The 18,327-nt window shown below is 55.2% G+C and overlaps 1 protein-coding gene across 3 annotated transcripts in view; it reads left to right on the top strand.

Moving 5' to 3' along the window:
- The window catches only part of AK8 (adenylate kinase 8), a 155,320-nt gene that overhangs the window by 26,464 nt on the left and 110,529 nt on the right, over positions 1 to 18,327 (top strand). For all 3 annotated transcript variants that reach the window (XM_052649437.1, XM_052649435.1, XM_052649436.1), the window contains 3 exons: positions 2,762 to 2,811; positions 5,059 to 5,172; positions 14,984 to 15,052. In XM_052649437.1, coding sequence (XP_052505397.1) covers positions 2,762 to 2,811; positions 5,059 to 5,172; positions 14,984 to 15,052 — 233 coding nt within the window. The remainder of the gene's footprint in view (positions 1 to 2,761; positions 2,812 to 5,058; positions 5,173 to 14,983; positions 15,053 to 18,327) is intronic.

Raw genomic sequence — 18,327 nt, 5'->3', positions numbered from 1 at the left:
GCTCTTTGCTCTAACACACCAGGCCCACCACCCTTGACCCCCCATCCTTGCTGCCCTAACGCTGTGCCTCCCCTCAACCTCCCCTGGTACCCCAGTTCCAATCTGCCCTGATCAGGTGTTCCCAAAGCCACCTCATTTCCAGACTCACCCACCTTCCACTGCTTCTCTCCTCTGGTTGGGGCACCCGGGAAGGCCTTGGCCGGGTTCCAAGGCCAGAGAGAGGCTGGGCCATACAGCTCCGTCCTGGCTCCCAGCCCCGCAGCTGAACATCCCTTGCCTGCCCTGGGCCTGCGTCCTGAGCTTCACCGCCCCATGGCCGGGAGGTGCTCTCCCTGGCGGCCTGTAGGGCCCACGGTGGCTGTGGCCGGGTGGTGGCAGGGCAGCCCCTGTGGGCCCTGTGTGTGAATGGCATTCTGGGCTCAGGCTACTGGGCCAGGTGTCTAGGGCAGCAGGGCTATCCCCCCTGCACCCCTCGGTGACCACCCTTGGGGCCTGGCTCCTGCCTGGGCAGGATTCTCTGAGCCATGCTGGGCTGTGAATAAACCCGCCTCTACGCGACTCAGCCCCGTCCACGTCCCGCGCCTTGCACCCAAGAGTGCCGACTGGCAGAAGGTGCCTTTGCAAAGAGGTAGGAATGGTGGTGACAAAGGCGACCAGACACTCAATGGCCACAGGGGGACAGCCAAGGACAGGCCATCGGAGGCCCTGCGGTGTGCTTGGTTACTCGCGGTTCTAGCTGCTGGGGCGGAAGGTGAGACGTGGTCCCTGCAGCCGAGACACCCTCTCCACTGCTCAGCAGGTGGACGGGACTTAGCACGGCAGCAGCACCCTTCAGTCAGGAGAATCCCGGGGGAGGAACCCAGTGGGGCTGGGGGCTGAATGGAGGGAGGTGAGGAGGGCACCCCTGTCGGGGAGGTGACAGGTGACAGGTAGGAAGATGGGAAGAGCGTCATCAGAACGAGAAGTCCAAGGTGAAGGGAGAGGCTTGCCCAGGGCTTCTCAGTGACCTGGATCCCCAGCGAAGGTAGCTCTTAGGGTGCCCAGGGCACATCCCAGCTCCTGCGGAGGTCAGGCCCCTCAACAGGGGTCCACGGGTACTTAAGGGGGCACAGGGCCCCCCATGGCCAGAAGAACCCTGGCAGCTGTGGAGGGCGGAGGCCCACCAGCCGAGTGTGGCTTGGAGGGGAGGGGGTGTGCAGGGGTTTGCTGGGCTGGAGCATGGCCGCGCGTCCTGCAGCAGGCACCCTCCTGTCCTTCATCCCTGATCGCATCGCCCACCCAGGATCCAGGCTCGCAAGGAGCAGGTTACCTACATTTCACACCGTGGGGCCAATGGACCAGGTTTAGAAATGAGGGCCGTGACAGTGTTTGTTCTAAAGCCATCAGCTGGGGACACGCAGGAATCCAGCAGCAGCAGTGTGTGCGGCCTCAGTCGTGGTCCTCTGAGAGACTGCTCCCTTGCAGAGACTGGACAGAGGCCCTGTTCCCTCCCAGGTCTGCGCCGAAGCAATCGCCTCGCCCACCTGGTGTGGCTTCCATGCTCTTCCCAGAAGACTCAGCCCCGTGCAAGTTTGGAGGAGGTGCTCAATGAGTGTTTGTGGAGTGAATTGGTGAATTACCTTGAACTTGCCCTCAACATTTCCCCTGAAAATGAGAAAGGGCTGTGGAGTTGGGGCAAAAGTCTCTTCAAACCCAAGCAGCCTGGCTGGGTACTGGTGTGCTGATCATGAGTTCACGGGCCACACGGACCCTCCAGTTCCTTCTCCGTGTCCACTCTCAAACTAGGAGGTCTCTGCATGGATGTGGCTCCTTCTCAGAGGCCTGGCAGGAACGGGCCCCGTGGGTTGTTGTGCACACCTGTTCACCTGTCCCTAGGGGTGGGACGGGGCCAGGCCGACAGGTGGAGCCAGAGGCCGGCTTCCGCCCTCCTTCCTCCCGGGTGCTGATGCTTCTCGCTCCCCGAAGTTAGGGGACGGGTGACATCATCAGTGTGGCACCCAGGGGGGAACCAGCTTGGAGTCCACACACCACATCTTCTTGCCCTTGTTTTGACCCAAGCGCACGCCTTCCAGCCCTCTTCTTTAGATGCTGGGTTTTTTCCTTCTTTTCCAATGGCCAGTACCTGCTCCCTAGTCCACGAGTGTCTTCAGGGCTTCTGCAGGGGCCAGGAACCTTCCAGAGCCAGGAGTGCCACAGTGAAGCCAGCAATATCCATTTGCATAGAAATATCCATATTTGAAAACAAAGCCTTTCCTATCTGGGGTTTTATAAATCTGGCTCATACACTCCAGGCTTTTCCCCATTATTTCCTTCTGTAACATGATGGGGAATACAACTTGCTAAATAAAAAGGCATAAATATTAAAAAAAAAAACCCACCTTTGAAAGTCGATTTACATAAAATACAGGTTTATTTGAGAGCGTGTCCCTGAGACAAAGTCCCTGTTTAAAATGCTTTATGGTGTTTGAAATCCCAATTGTTCTGGATATTTATTAGTTCGGCAAACAAGTTACCATGTCCACGTCCCCTTGGAGACAGAAGAATAAACCATCTCAGTGATCACTTACCTCTCTAAACACAGGATACGTTCTATGGTGGGAGCGTCTCAGAACCGCTGGGTTACAAACGACCGCATCACTCCCAGAAAATGAAATCTGGGGAGGAGAGAAATAAATATACCCAGAGCTCTGCAGACACGAGAGGGTTTTTTTTTTTTTTTTGTCATACTGAACAGTGACATTCAAATCTCTTCATTCCACAGTGCCGAAGATTGTAATATTAGGCCCACCTGCCTCGGGGAAAACAACCATAGTAAGTGTATCATATTAACTGTGGTAATACGGTAATATCTCATTTATCCTGCAAAGCTGGACTGAGGCTGCACCTCGGTGACTTTTCAACATAACTGAGACTTTTTTCATCTCTTCTCTCTTCTGCTTCCTAACTTATTTTCTCATTACAAGAGGCAGCATGTGTTTGTAGTAGAAAACCTAGAAAATACAAAAGACAGAAACAGATTTCCCCAATCACACAGTGAGGGGCATTCACTGAACACGTGAGATATGCCTGCCAGGGTATTCTCATGGCTACGTGTCCACCATCCTGGCACACCCTTCGTTCCACCCTTAGGATTCGTTTCCAGAAGGAGAAGGGCTGGGTCAAACAGCACAGACTTTTGGTATAGAGCCTTTGGGTTCACCAGTAAAATTTTAATCATGCAGTGTGTCAACCAATCAGAAAAGCAGAGAAACGGCACCAGAGAGACTCATGTACCCAATTCCCGGATTTTACAGGGACTTGTCATTTTGCCACATTTGCATGGTTTTCTCCCCATTTCAAAGACAGTAGAGCTTTCAAGACACAGCCGATGCCTCATCCCACTTCGCTTCTCCCTTTCTGTCTCTCCCTCGTGGGAGACAGCCTCTGTCCTGAAGCTGAAACTTCGTTCCCTGTACGGTTTTAATCTTTCACCTCCTTTGTTAAGTGCCAAAAGACGCCTTCAAATTATAATCATCTGAAATGGAACTCTTTCTTGTTCTTCAAAAAAGCCTGGTTAATGAACATGAGGTAACCATAAGTTAATGATAAATAACAAAGTCCTGCTCTACAGGACAAGGAACTATATGCAATGTCTTGCAATAACCTGAAATGGAAAAGGGGCTTCCCTGGTGGCTCAGACAGTAAAGAATCTGCTTGCAATCCTGGAGACCCAGGTTCGCCGACTTAATGGATGTGAGTTTGAGCAAACTCCGGAGAGAGTGCAGGACAGGGAAGCCTGGCATGCTGCAGTCTGTGAGAGGCACAGAGAGCCAGACACGACTTAGCAACTGAGCGACAACAACGGCAAAGACTCTTACGCATATCTGAGTCAATTCGCTATACATCAGAAATGAACACAACATTGTAAGTCAACTGTATACTTCAACGAAGAAAACAAAACATCGGTAGACTCTGGAAGACTATGTCATCACTGTCAGCACTCCTCCTGGGCTCACAGGCTGTTTCTCTGACCGGCTGGCACCTTGTTTTATTCTGAAAAGGAATCAAGATGGCTGTTCTTACATAAAGCCACATGCAGCTACCCTGCTTTTGGAGTGAGATTCGCCATCTCTTCAGTTAATCTGTCATCTGGCTTGTCTGTCCATCCATTCATCCATCTGTCTATCTCTCTGTAGTTTTTCTACTTGGTTCCTCAGGACCAGGCTGTCAGCGTTCACTCTCTCTGAATCTTCCCTCCCAGTCTCCATTTCCCTGCCAGAGACCACGGACTCCCAGGCCTGAGACCTGGCAGCCACTGGCACTAGCTGGCGTTTCAGCCCCAATTCTTTTGGCAGATTCACAGGCCCCGCCCCTGTCCCCTGTGTGGAACACACAGAATCTAATTTTACAGGAAGATGATAATAGTAAAATCCCAGCAGGCTGCTTCCTGATCTCGTCACTGACACCTCCCAGCAGGAGAAGCAGCGAGATTAAGGTTCATACCTGCCCCAGGGGACCCCCAGGGGACCCCCAGGGCCTTCTGAACCATCCTGATGCTGAAATAGTCATCAGTATAATCTTGGCGTTAAGAACATTTGTTTGTATGGTTATTCTTTACAATGTATTCTTCCCTGGAGGAGTATACAGAGTGGTCATTGGTGAACTGAACATTGACTTGGCCCGGACATGCGTCTCCCAACCTTTAAGAGAAGATGAACTTGGAGTGCGTGTCGTGACCCCTATTTAGGGCCTGTCCCCCTGTTTCCTGGTTTAAACTTTCAAGTTAAGAACTCATGGTCCAGAGAGCTTGAAAACGCAGGCCTAGGGCAGTCGAGCATAGGTTTTCCAGGTCCACTTAGAGTCAATGGCTGGTTGAAGAAGAAATGGCAGGCAAGCAGAATCCTATGGCTGGAAGGGGTTCTATGGCTTTGTCTCCCCTGGTGGCCTCCTTCCAGCCAGAAATGGTGACGCTTCCCTGTGGGCAGCCCTTCCTGGTAGAATATGGAAGGATCCAGGCATCGGAATGGCGTCCTCCTTAGTCATTCCTTCCACAAAAACGTTCTTTTCCCCTTTCTTCAGGCTATGTGGCTTGCCAAACACCTGAGCACCAATCTTCTCAGCGTGGAGGGCTTGATAGCAAAGGAGTATTCCCCTCTGGCGGCAGACGCCAGGATGCACCATCAGAAGTTCAAGGTAGGATGAGGGGTTCTGGGAAACAGGATGGGGTGAGAGCTCCCCACAAGGCGCCTCCATCAGCTGCTGCACTCCTTCCGTTTCCTGGTGCGTTGGGGTGACGTGAGACCCAGGCAGGATGGGACCGAAGGAAGGGAGAGGTCTTCAGTAGGGCACAGATCCCGGGGGCTGCCGGGGGAGAGGCTCGTGATGCCCCAGCCTCAGCGGCAGTGAGCATGGAGGGTGGCGGCCCGCCCTGCTCTGCTCGGGGTCAGCCGGATCACGTGGGTATGGGCGGGGCCGGCGGGGCCTCCATCCGCAGGCGCTGTGCCTGCTGGCCTGCGCCGGGACCTGGTAGGCCTGCGCCGGTGGGGAACGTAAAGGGCAGTGGTCCGGCTTTTCTGTGCTGTAGCTCAGGGCCACTTCCTTCCACTCCTCTGGGAGGGCGCCCCGTGGCATCCCCGGAGGCTGGGGGTCTGTTTCTACCATCCCACCACCACTGTCTTTGAAAGACATTTTTAAAAGGGACACTTAGGGCTTAAGCATGTTGGTTCTCTTACATACAGAAATTTCCAAATATCTTTTCAAAAACTCCCCTTTGGAGCATAAGAGGATGTCTTAGTTCATGCCGGCCGCTGTCACAGACTGGGTGGCCCAGAAGCAGTCTCCCCCACACTCCTAGAGGCTGGCGAGTCCGAGGTTACGGCGTCCGCAGACTCATTGTCGGGAGACAGCCGTCTTCTCACCGTGGCCTCCCATGGCCAGAGGACAGGGAAGCTCTGGGGCCTCTTGGTCTTATTTACGAGGCTGCATCTGCAGGACCTAATTGTTTTCCAAAGGCCCCACCTCCCAGCACCATTGCCTTGAAGGTCCTATAGGACTTTGGGGAATGCAGGCATTCAGCCCAGTACAGCAGGGGTGCTCACCCGTTCAGGCGTTCCTCACCCGCACCCAGGCTTTCTCTTGTTTGTGTGGGGAGAAGGCTGAGAACAGTCACGATCCCGCTGTTGGCTGAGCATTGCCCAGGGCTCTGCCCGCCTGTTGGGGTGACCAGCCGGGGTCTCCCGCCAGTCTCCACAGAGGCCGTGGCTGAGGGCTGGTTGCCTCCCATCTTCACCTTCACTCACAGGCAGGCTCTTGACCAGATAGTGACCACGTGTGGTCACTGTTCCTCCAAGAACGTGGAAGGAAGCTTCCAGGCCTCATGGGCAGCCTGTGAGTGATGGCCGGTGGGATGACTCTCATGGCCAGCCCGTGGTTGTAAGTAGCAGAGATCCGCCGGGGCTGCCCAGGGCAGGAAAGGGAAGCTGAAGGCGGATGCACTGACTGCTGGGCTCCAGATGGAGAAAGCACCCATACATCTCCCCGTCTCTGAGGCCGGAACCTGGGCAGCACCCTGGCCTGCTCTGCCCTGTGCGGTCGCTTGTCCCTCATGTCCATTCTCTCTGTGGCTCTCCCTTCGTCTTCTGTGTCCCTTCGTCTCTGTCGTCCTTGCCTGCTCATGACCGCCTGCCTCGTCCCGGTTCCTGTGTCTTCAGCTCAGACCATCCCCAGAGGCAGCGCCAAGGCCAGGTTTCCAGAAAAGGGAGCTGCGTGGGCCTGCTGGTCAGGTGGCCGCGGGGCTCTGCCAGCTCTGGTGAGGGGTGTGCACCGTGGGTATGTCGAGGCCCTGGAGCTTGGCCATGGACGGGAAGGCCTGCTGGGGTGAGGACATTCCTGGGGATGACGTGTCACTTAGGCAAACCCCCAGCCTCAAATTTGCTGATTTGCTGAAAGTAACAATTTGATGGAAGAGAAAGAAAACCTCACTCGGCAAGACTAGCCTCTCTACCATCCCAGCTGGTGAACCAGCTCTAAAACCGCTTAATCCAGAGCACTTGCTGACCCCATGTTCCTGGCCAGGACTCTTGGGGAAGCAAGCGATGCCCCCTGACCGGCCCCCATGTCTTGCCGGAGTCCGAGTGTGTGGCTGGAGCATGGGGGATGGCAGCCCTAGGAGTGGGAATCCGGTTTTCGAAAGAAAGCGGTGATCTCATTTCCTGCAGAAGCTAAACTTTCCAGGGTAGGGGAGGGAGGCTGATTTCTAGGATGAAGATGCTTTTATTAGGTTTATAAGATTCAACAGCGAGGAGGGAGTTGAAGAAAATTCCTCCTGGGTTTCATTACTCTAATTATCAGACCACATCGAAGTGCTTTCAAGGGTGTCTTGTTGGGGTTCTTTGGTTCGGAAGCTCGGGCGGGGGGAAGATGAAAGGCCAGGGCGTCAGGACTGATGAAGGAGGGGAAGGTTCTGAGGAGGCGAGGGGGCGCGTGGCCTTGCCGCGGAGCCGCCTGCCCACGAGGCCGCTCATTAAGCGTCGTCTTTAAAGCGCTGCTGATCCAGAGCCTTTAAAGCTCTCTTTTGCAAGCAGAAATAATACCTTCAAATACGTAATTTTCTCCTGTTAATCTCTGCTCTGCCTCCTATATGGAATTCTCTCATACAGTCGGTGTTAACCAAGACATCTCCATCTTGTAATTTCCAAGCAGTGGCTGAAACACTTCCCAATCACCTCCTGTGTGCCAAGCACCCTCCCACCAAACCACGGGAGACCCAAAGATGAGTGCCTTCTCCTCGCCCCTGGGAGCTGATAGCCACTGGGGCGGGGGGGTACCGAGGGTACCCAGCCCAGGCCGCAGGACAAGGAAGCCCTCATGCAGTCGCTGGTCTCTGGACTCAGTCATTTCCTGAGGGTTCTCTGAGCACCTGCTAAGCCCTGAAAGTGGCTCTGAGTATACAGGCAGCAAGGTTTAGGGACTCTGGAGCCAACCCGAGTCGTGCTAAAAGCAACGATGTGGAAGAACCCAGCATCTGGCAGAAGACCCGCATAGGCAGGGGTAGCTGAGGAGGCTGGGGGTTCCAGGCAGCCGGGGTGGGAAACAGCTCTGTGGCTGGGTGGTTTGTAGCGTTGTTACAAGAGGTTGTAAAGGTGCCCAGAAGCAGTGGGAAGCATGTAAGAACATCCACGGACCCATCATCCGGCTTCAGGCAGCGTCATCAGCTCATAGCAGTCCTGACCCATGGAGATGCCCCAGCCCCCTGCTTCCTGGTTATTTGAAAGCAAACCCACCCGGCACTTCATTTCATCTGAGGCTGTGCTAGTCTATATCTGCTGAGAGGCTGAATATATTATACAATGGCTGGACCAGACCTCAGACGAGATCTCTGGCCCGCAGCCACAGCAACCGGCCCAGGAAACTAACCTGCTGTCTTCAGTAACCGGCCTCAGAAGCCAGCGGGCTGAGAGTTATTAGACTGGGAGGAAGTCAGCCTGCGCCTCTGGTTCAGTCCAGGAAGCCCAGCAACAACCCCGGTCACAGTCAGTCCCAAATGGCCAGGACTTGCTTCAAAGTGAACTGCCGGCTTCCCTAATGCTGTCCCCACTTCCGGCTTGTGACCGGGGTAGGCCAAGTCCACTCCCCTAACCACGTGCACAGGATGCCCAGCTCAGGGCGCCGATAAAGCCGTCCCAGTCCTCTGCCTGCCAGACGCTGGCGCTGCGGCCGACCCCCCTGCTAGCGCAGACTGCCACTAGGCAGACTGGGCTTTCCTCTTTCGAGAGGTCTTTGTTGCCACTCCCCGAAAGATAAAGGCACAGCCCTACACTGTCATGCTTAGAAAACTTACCCATATTTCTCCAGTGCCCCGTCAGGGTTAAACTCCCCCGAGGAGGCGGGTGTCTCGCGGTTCTTGCCACTGGCCCACCCCTGCCCCAGGGCACTCCTGGGAACACCGCCCTGGGCAGGTGTCTCTCAGCTCCTCTCCACGAGGACCAAAGCCACCTTGCGCTCTGCGGTGCCTCGTTATTAAGTTAATTGAATTCACCTGCTTTGTCAAGTCTCTGTTCCTCACCTGCTCCCTCTGGGTCTGTCTCTAAGCCTGCCCCCTGAGTCAGCATCACAAACACCACAAAAAGGCTCAGAGAGGGCGGCCCCCGCGGGAGGTGGGGTGGCGTGGGGTAGGGAGCCTGCGTGAGGCCAACTGTAGCCCAGGGTGTGAGGCTGAAGGCAGTGCCTGCCCAGGTGCCAACCCCACACCTGTATAGCCTGAGCTTGAGCCCCGCCTTGGGCTTGTGTCCGGGGCTCCTGAGAGCAAACCCGGTCCTGGCCCCTGGTCCTGGCCCCTCTGGGAGTTTGGGAAAGGAGGGAGAAAAGAGTCAAGTCCTGCTGGGCTCTCGTCACACAGGATGTGATTGGAAGGTGAAGAGCTTCCACGGGGAAGGGACATTTCTTGGTAGCTGAAGCTGAATGTGATCGCTCTTGATTATTTTAGATTTTTACTGGGGAAAAAAGAAAAGCTTTATTCATTGAAATCCCTGCAGGAAGCATGCATATTTGCAAATGTAAAACTGCCCCAACCAGAGGTCCTCAACCTGAGCAGCGGGTTACTCACCCGGCAGCGTGGGACTGCCTTCGTCTGGATCTCTGGATGTGGGGCCGGGCATCTGGAGTCAGTCCCCCTCCCTGGGGAATCCTCGTCTGGTCAGCTGGGAGCCCACCCCTCACACCACCCATCTTTCCTCATGGCAGTCGTTACTTGTACAGCTCTGCTGCTGCTGCTGCCAAGTTGCTTCAGTCGTGTCCGACTCTGTGTGACCCCATAGACGGCAGCCCACCAGGCTCCCCTGTCCCTGGGATTCTCCAGGCAAGAATGCTGGAGTGGGTTGCCATTTCCTTCTCCAATGCATGAAAGTGAAAAGTGAAAGTGAAGTCGCTCAGTCGTGTCCGACCCTCAGCAACCCCATGGACTGCAGCCCTCCAGGCTCCTCCGACAGCAGTACTGGAGTGGGGAGCCATTGCCTTCTCCATTGTACGTGCAGTGATCGCTAAATCGAGGTTTCTTTTAAATCGAGGTTTCTTTTGGAACATGACTCTTGCATAAGGAGCAGACCAGCCTGTGTTTGTTGTGTGACTAAATGACCCACACTCTGAAGGCCGGCCCAGCCAGAACATGCCACAAGCTGGGTTTTCCTAACTTCAGTTCTGTTTAGCTCCTCCCTTCAGTCCCATTTACAAATCAAGAGCCTGATGGAGCCTGATGCACCCAAGTGCCCAAGTGTCATCACTGTTTAATAACATCCAAATCATGGGACTTGTGCTCTCGGCCTGCCAATACCCACACAGAGTGTGGTCCCCTGCAAAGCTTCCCAGGATCTCCCCTCAGTCCTGGCTCCCAGTCCTCTGGGGTGGTCTGGTCTCCGTCCCCCACCCCACCCTGCCATCCCACCTGCCTCCTGGCTGCTCCCCGTGCGCTCCGCCCTTCCCTGTCTGCCCTTCTAGGTGGTGGTGCGGAACGGTCCTCCGGGAAGATTTGGGGTGGTGGAGGAAGTTACAGCCCAGGAGCGGGGCAGAGGAGCCCGAGGACCAGTCTCCGTGGCTCCTTTCAAGTTCGCTGGCCGTTCCCACCCTCGGGTCTCCCTTCCGGCCCCCTCCCTCTGTGGGGCTGTCGGCTGCCCCTTGCCGGGGTCTGTGAGATCCCTTCAAAACCCGGGCCCCTGCTCCCCACCCCACCCCCACCATCTCCTGTCACTGTTTTGGAAGCTAGAACTAGGAGAGTCTCTGCCACGGAAACCTGTTCTGACAGCCCTGAGAAGCAGCAGAAACTTTGAAAAGAAGAGTTGTCTTTAAAGGATTCTCTGATCAAGTCTTAAGTGAGTTCCAGTCCAAGTATGCCTTTCCTCCCCCAGCAGCAGCCCCTTCAGAGGCGAGGGGACGCCGTCAGGCCAACCAGGAGCCTCAACTCTTCCCCTCCCCGCTCTGCTCCAGACTGAAGTTTGTACCGTCGATCAGGACACCTGCAATTCCTGAGCAAGCATCCACCCAAGGGTGACACGGGGATGTCAGGGGCCCCGAGGGCGGGGCCTGGTGATGAGACCATGCAGGCTTCTGTCATCCCAGGGAAGGAAGCTTGGGCTTGAAAAGTTCAGTGAGGTGCCCGGGGACAGACAGGGCTTGAGCGGCCACACCGGAGGCTGCCCCGTTGGGACAGGGGAGGCACCTGCGAGGTTCCCAGCCAGCAGTTCTGTCCCGGGCCTGGGTGCTGGGAGAAGAAAGGTCCAAACTGGAGCCACACAGCTGATTCTGCCCGTTATGGCAAAGGGCCTGGCCGGCGGGCTGTCGCATTGCCCCTGCATGGGAAGACAAGGGCCGGGGGCCTGCACCTGTGCTGACCTTCTCGGTGACCAGCAGGGGCTGCACTGGGCTCCATCCGTTTGTCCCTGATTCTCCCCCAAAGCCACACTTTGGGGGCAGGGGTGGGAGAGCGTGGCAGAGCTCGGGAAGGAGGGAGCCTGATTGCCGCAAAGACAGTTTGGCAGGGCTCCGAGCAGCAGCCCCCGGGAGGCCCCCGCCACTGACATGACACATCAAAGCTGGTACTGAGACAGCACCGAGGCAGGGAGCGGTGGGGGGCACCCGAGAGGGGCCGCGTTCAAAGTCGCCAGCCTGTCCCCCGCCGCACAGACCATGGGGGGCACCACGCTCCACCCGGACCTGTCGCCTTTCAACCCGTGTTCTTTGATGGGCTTGCACTCCCCCATCCCCCGTGTCCCAGAACCTGTTTGAATGCTGTCTCCTGAATGGGTGATGGCAGGAAAGGGGAGGAATCATGGGGTGGAAATCACTGTTTCTGGGGTCGGCAGGGACACCCAGGGACAGGAAAGGATAGGAACCATGTGGAGGGGAGAGGCAGTGCTCCTCCCCGTTCCCCTCGCCAGTCTTGGGGGGCTCTAGTTTGGGCAACATGGGCACCAGCAGGACAGGTCCCTCTCCAGCAACTTCTTCCATGTACCATGGGGCTCTCGGATGCTGGAGTTTGTTTAAGCCAGTGGTTCTCCAGGTGTGGTCCCTGGACCAGTATCCTCAGCATCACCTGAAAACCTGCTCAAAATGCAGATTCCCAGCCCCACCCCAGACCTGTGGAGTCAGAACCCTGGGGCGGGGCCAGTGATTTGTGTGTTAACAAGCTCTTCCAAGATGTGTGTTCAAGTTGAGAACTACTGGCTTAAGCAGGACAGAGGGCAGACGTAAGGACACAGAGGTGCCTTAGGAGATACTGGAACGGGCTGGATGCTGGCTAGCCTCTGGCCTGCTCTTCTGAGTGTGCCTCTCGTTCACTCGCTCGCTCTCCTGCTCCTGCTTTTGCTGCCCACTTTGTAGAAGAGGCCCGTGACTTTCAAGGTGTGCTCTTCCTCTTCGAATCTGACATCCTGGAAAAGCCATTCTGGGGCTGAGAAACCTGGTGTCTCTCTCCTCTTGTGCTGGGTTTCTTCCTTTATACACCCCTTGTGCCTGCAAAGTGGCTGCTGCTGCTCCAGCTCTTCCATCCTCTCAGCTTTGGATCCAGTGGACAGCAGAGTTCCCGCCCCTGATGATTTCACTCATGTCCTGGGTTTATTAAGGGTGCCCCCGGCTAACGATTGCCACAGCACCGAGCCCTTGCTGGGGGCCACACACAACCAGTAGCCACGTGTCCCACCTCACTAATCCTCATGGCAACACTGAAGGACCTTGTCTGCATCTCATTTACAGACTCAGAAAGCAAGACTCAAAGCTTTGAAGGCACTGGCCAGGGTCCTTAGTGGGTGGTCAAGGCCAGATGGAGAGCATCTGAGTCCCCAGCCAGTCCAGTGGGCCCCCAACGTTCTCCCTGGGAACATCCTTCTCCTGAATCCAGAGAGAACCTCCTGGATCACTACTCACGACCTTCCTCCCCCTCCCCCTCTGGCCTCTGACCCTCCCCTGTGGGCTGGTTCCCGGGGCGTCCTTCACCACCACCTCCATCTGCCCAAGCCCAGCCTGCTCTTGTTGGGGACCCATTCAAACAGCTCAAGGAGATGGCAGGTCAGGTCACTCCTGGAGAATCCAGGATACCTCAAGCCCCTGAGAGGATTGTCCCCTCACCTCCAAGGTCCTCTCTGCACGTCCAGTACCCCATTCGCTGTCTCAGAATCACTCTTGTGTGCAAACTGACCGAACTGTTCCCTCGCACAGATAAACATGGCAAACATCAGTAGTTAGTGGGGCTGGGCACCGTCTATTTTCCCGACCCTTGCTCCTAGGCTCTAATGAGAGTGAGGTGTGGACATGTTCTCCACACGCACAAACACTTGTTAATGTCCACATCTAAGTCAGCAGCCCCGCGCATCCCCCTGACCTGTCCCGGCGGCTCTGTGATGCCCCAGCTCTGCCCCTTCAGGCGTCCCTGCAGCACTCCAGGCAGAGTCGATAGCGTTCCTGAAGCAGGATCTGGTCACTCTGAATGCTGGGTCTAGAATGAGAAATCCAGACTTCTCTCCAGCATCACTAAAATGTTGCCAGGGCTCCCATTCACCCTAAGGATCCTTGGGGAAATCAGGGCAAGGTGCTTGTCCCCACTGTCCCTCCCGGGTCCCCGGCTTGGCCCAGAGAGCATAAGACAGGTCCCCTCTGCCCCTTGCCCCGTAGCCGGGGGCCTCTGTGTGCGCCCAGCGCCAACCTGCTCGGCCCTGGACGCGAGGACCCTCCCCTGCACCTGGCAGAAGTCCAGCCCCTTCTGGAGACCAGTCAGCCCTGAGGTAGCTTGGGAGGTGGGCTGGGGCTGGCCCAGTGTTGGGGAGTTTGGGGAGAACCACCAGCTGTTAGTGACCGGGGATCATGGCGACACCTGGGAGTGAGTTTTCCAGGGGCATTGGCTCTGGGGCATGTGAGGCTTTGTTAGAAAGAACAGACCTTGTGAAAAATGGGACGTCAGTTCTGGTCCAAGAGAGAGGCTGCTGAGAAGAGAGGAAACGGAAGGAAGGCCGCTCTGAGCGTCACCCTGCCCTGGTCCAATCTCCCCGAGCCTGGCCTGATCGGGTTCAGGTCCCACCTCTGCTCCTACCTGGCTGTGTAGCCCTGGGGAGGTGGCCTAACCTCTCTGAGGCCCAACTTCCCAACCGTAAAAGGAGGATGACAATAGTACCGACTGCACGGAGCTGCAAACGTGGGCTGCCACAGCCTGGCACCCAACACACACTCGGCAGAAGCCGCCGCAGGCTCACTACTTACTGAGTGGATTAAGGAGCATGACGTGCCGTTAGGTCACAGGTCAGCAGGGCTTCCTCCGCCCCTGACGCTGTGCTGGTGCAGGCGGGAAGGGGTGCGGGTCAGCACCTCACAGCCAGGTCTCCGGGGGAGAAAGCCCTCCTTTCTAGCATTGGCCCATCTCCGTGGGACAAACACCATGGAACACCAGGGCCCGCTTCACGGGACGTGGGGATGGGAAGACATGGGCAGGACTGGCTCCCTCCTGCACGTCAGTGTCTGGCAGCCAGAGAGAGGAAGACTCAGTGCCCTTCATCCAGGAACTGAAGCTCTCTGGGGAGACAGATGTTTGCACAGGCCCCTGGAAGGCCACATGTTTAGCGCAGTAACAGAGTTTGCCATGGAGGATCATGGCAGCCCCCAGCCCAGCCAGGGGAAGAGTCAGGGAGGGCTGCCTGCAGGCAGCGGCACTTGGGGAGCCTGGAGTCACCCAGGTGGGGGTGGGGGAGAGCATCTGGGGTGGGGCGGGGCGCTGGAGAAGCAAGCGAGTGGAGTTGGATGCACATGCATGGGGTAGGGGTGCTCTCAAGGAGTCTGGACCACCCTGGGGCCACAGGTTGGCCCTGGACTTCACGGAGGCCACAGGGCCCTGGTCAGGGATCTGGAGAAGCTTCATGGCCACAGGACCGGGTCCTTGGGCCTTAGCAGAGCCCACTGGCCTGCCAGCTCTGTGTCCCCTTGAGCCCCACACGGCGGGGCAGGCCCTCATCCTGTGTCATCTTTCCTTTAGATGGTACCCAACGTGCTGCTCATCAGACTGATGCAGGAGCGCCTGAAGGAAGAGGACTGCATCAGGAGGGTGAGAAGCCGTGTGTGGAGCCGGGTGGCGGGTGGCGGGGCTCCAGGGGGCGGGGCTCTGTCACCAGATGAGGGAGGGTCGGAGGTCGGGGCTGCGTGTTCACGTCCCAGAGCAGAGATGACCTGCAGAGAAGGGGCAGCTCTGAAGTCTGGCAAAGGTCAGACTGTGCACGTGGGCTTCACCTGGGATGGAGGAAAAGCAACAAGGAGGCGCCTGGGGAGCCGTCAGGCCCCTGTAGGGATAAGCTGGATCGCTACACAGGGCCGAAGCTGTGCAGGGCTGGCGGGCCTGGACCTGCCGGGGCAGAGGCAGAGCTGGGGCCTAGCTCTCACTCCGTCCCTTGCTCTCTCACTAGTCCTCTTCCGCCAGACCCCATGACGTCAGAGGGCCGGGGTTCCGGTGAGGCCCTCCGTGGAGGTTGGCCCCCTGGGGCAGGTGGGCGGGGGCCGAGGGATTGTAACCTTGTGATTCATAAAAAGAAATACATGTTTCGTCTTCATCCAATTTATCAATTGTTGGAATTTGTTTTTAGTATTCCATTTTAATTTTTTGCTTGTGGGTTTTTGTTAGTTTGTTTTTGCTATCTCTCTCTCTCTTTTTTAAAGTGAATGACCTAGTGATTACAATATACGGACTTAGATTCCCAGGCTGTTTCGAGTCAGTTTTTCCATTTCAGGTGGAACATACAATATAGACCTCTTCCGTCTCTTGGTATAGCTGTCGTGTGCATTGCATCTATATGCACCAAGACCCCATCAGGCAGATGTTATCATTTTTGCTCTCAGTCATCAAACATGTTTTAAAAACTCAAGAGAGTTGTTTGTTGTATCTATCCAGGTATTTACCATTTCTCTTGTTCTCCATTCCTAATGCTGCGAGTGTCCCTTTCTGTCTGAAAAGCTTCTTTGAGCGATTCTTCTAGAGCAGGCTTTTCTTTCATCTGAGAACATCTTTATTCATTTTTTTTAATTAACTTTTTATTTTTTGACTGAGCCCCGTAGCATGTGGAATTTTAGTTCCTGGCCCCCTGCAGTGGAAGCACAGAGTCTTAACCACTGGACCACCAGCAAGGTCCTGAGAATGTCTTTATTTTGCCTTCGTTCCTGAAGGATGTTTTTTTCTGGATTCAGAATCCTAGATCAACAATTTTTTCTTCCAGCACTTTATAAATGTTCCATTTTAGCACTGTGGTTTCTGGTGAAAATCTATAGTCATTAGAACTCTTATAAATAACACATTTTTTCTCTCTTGCTGCTTTCAAGATTGTTTTCCTTAACTTTCAGAAGTTTAACTATGATACGTCTGGGTGTGGGTTTTGGAGGACTGTTCTTTGCAGGGTTTGCTGAATTCCTTGAATTTGTGAGTTTACGTTTTTCTTCAAGCTTGGGAAGTTTCCAGCCATGTCTTCCCCACATAATTTTCCACACCGTTCTCTTTCTCTTGGCTCCTTCCGAGACCCCAGTGGCATGAAGGTCAGGTCAGATTGTCAGTGTTCCCTCAATGTTCCCTCACTAAAGCTCTATTTTTTTTGCCCTCTCTGTTGATAAGATTTCATCATTTGTATTGAACTAGCTTCGGGCTCATTAAATCTCTTCTCTCTCATCTGAATTCTACTGTTGAGCTTATCCACTGAGTTTTAAATTCTGATTATTGTATTTTTCAGTTCTGAAAGCTCCAGTTGGTTCTTCTCTCTTCGTTCTGTCTCTTGGCTGAGACTTGCAATGTGTCCATTCATTTACTTGGAGGTCTGTTGTTGCAGTTGTTTAAATAATAGCTGCTTTTGTGTCTTGTCTGATAATTCTAACACCAGAATCATGTTGGTAGTGGTGTCTGATATCTTTTCCCATGTGAGATGAAATTGTCCTGGTTCTCCCTGTGCTTAGTAATTTTAAAAATTCTTTGTTTATTTATTTATGGCTGGGCTGGGTCCTTGCTGCTTCGTGAGCTTTTCTCTGCTTGCAGCAAGTGGAGGCCACCCTCCAGCTGCAGTGCACGGCCTTCTCACTGTGCTGACTTCTCCTGCCGTGGCGAACAGACTCCAGAGCATGGGCTTCACGGTTTCGGCTCCCAGACCCAGCTGCCCCGAGGCATGTGGGATCCTCCTGGACCAGGGGTCGAACCTATGTCTCCTGTATTAGCAGGCGGATTCTTTACCACTGAGCTACCAGGGAAGCCCTGTCCTTAGTAGTTTTGTATCCTGAATGTTCAAAATATTGCTCTCAGGCTCTGAGTCCTGCTTGAATTCCATGGCAAACGTTGATATTTTTGTCTTAGCAAATGACTGGCCCAGTTGGGCTCCGGTCACGAGTTCTAGCCACCTTCTCTGGGTTGTGGTTTCCACCTCAGCTCTCAAGCCTTTGCGGTGTTGTGCGGGTCTCTCCTGCTCTGTGCATGTGGATGCCACTTGGAGGGGCCTGGGCACTGGTCTGTGCTGTGGCTGATTTCTCAGGGAGGCTGGAAGGCTGGGGCAGACCTGTGTGTGCGCAGCTCGGAAGTGACCAGGAGTCCATAAACTACCGTCTCATCGCTTTCATGCGCCCCCCCTCTGCCATCTTCCTGGTGACCTCTGGTTCCCTGGTTTTCCTTTATTTGGCCTCTCGGTCAGAAAGCTGGGCCTTGATCTACCTGGCTCTGTCACAGTCTTCCTGTGACTACACTTGCGACCAGAGCCAAGTGCTAGGAGGACAGCGAGAGGAGGCTCGTGGGGCTTTGCTGCGTTCTCTGGGCCTGGAGAGGAGGGGGCGCCTGCGCCTACAGAGTGTGAGGCCCCTGCAGCCCCCTTGTCACTGTGACTGTAGCAGGAAGGCCTCAAGGCAGGAGTGCAAAGAAGCAGAAAAGAAGAGAGCACAGGGAGGTTCCCCCACCCTCTCTGCATCTCAGAAGTCCCCTTTCACATTGCTCAAGCCAGAAAGAGGGGCTCCCGGCCCATCTCTGTCCCTCCCTACGGCTCAACTCAGGTTTCAGGCCACCTGGAGAGACCAGGCCGGGGATACTGGTTTTGTGGGATCTTGCAATCTGGTCTTCTTCCCCAGTTCTCCTGTTACGATGTACTTCCTGAGTCCTCAAGGAGCGCCCCCTTGCATTCCATCCTATAGCTGCTGTCAGTGGAGGTGACAGGGTAGGGACGGTTTTCTCCTTCTTGCCCAGAACCAGAACCCGTATGCTTTTTAAAATATGTGCGTGTATTTTTAAAAGACGTGTGCATGCGCTTGTGTACACACATGCACACATGTGCACACGCTTGCTTAAATGGTGGCGAGGCCCCCATCTGGTAG

Source organism: Budorcas taxicolor, chromosome 11, assembly GCF_023091745.1.
Source record: "Budorcas taxicolor isolate Tak-1 chromosome 11, Takin1.1, whole genome shotgun sequence".
Classification (NCBI taxonomy): Eukaryota; Metazoa; Chordata; class Mammalia; order Artiodactyla; family Bovidae; genus Budorcas; species Budorcas taxicolor.
The sequence above is the reverse complement of the archived record's forward strand: the minus strand, read 5'-3'. Positions and strand labels throughout refer to the sequence as shown.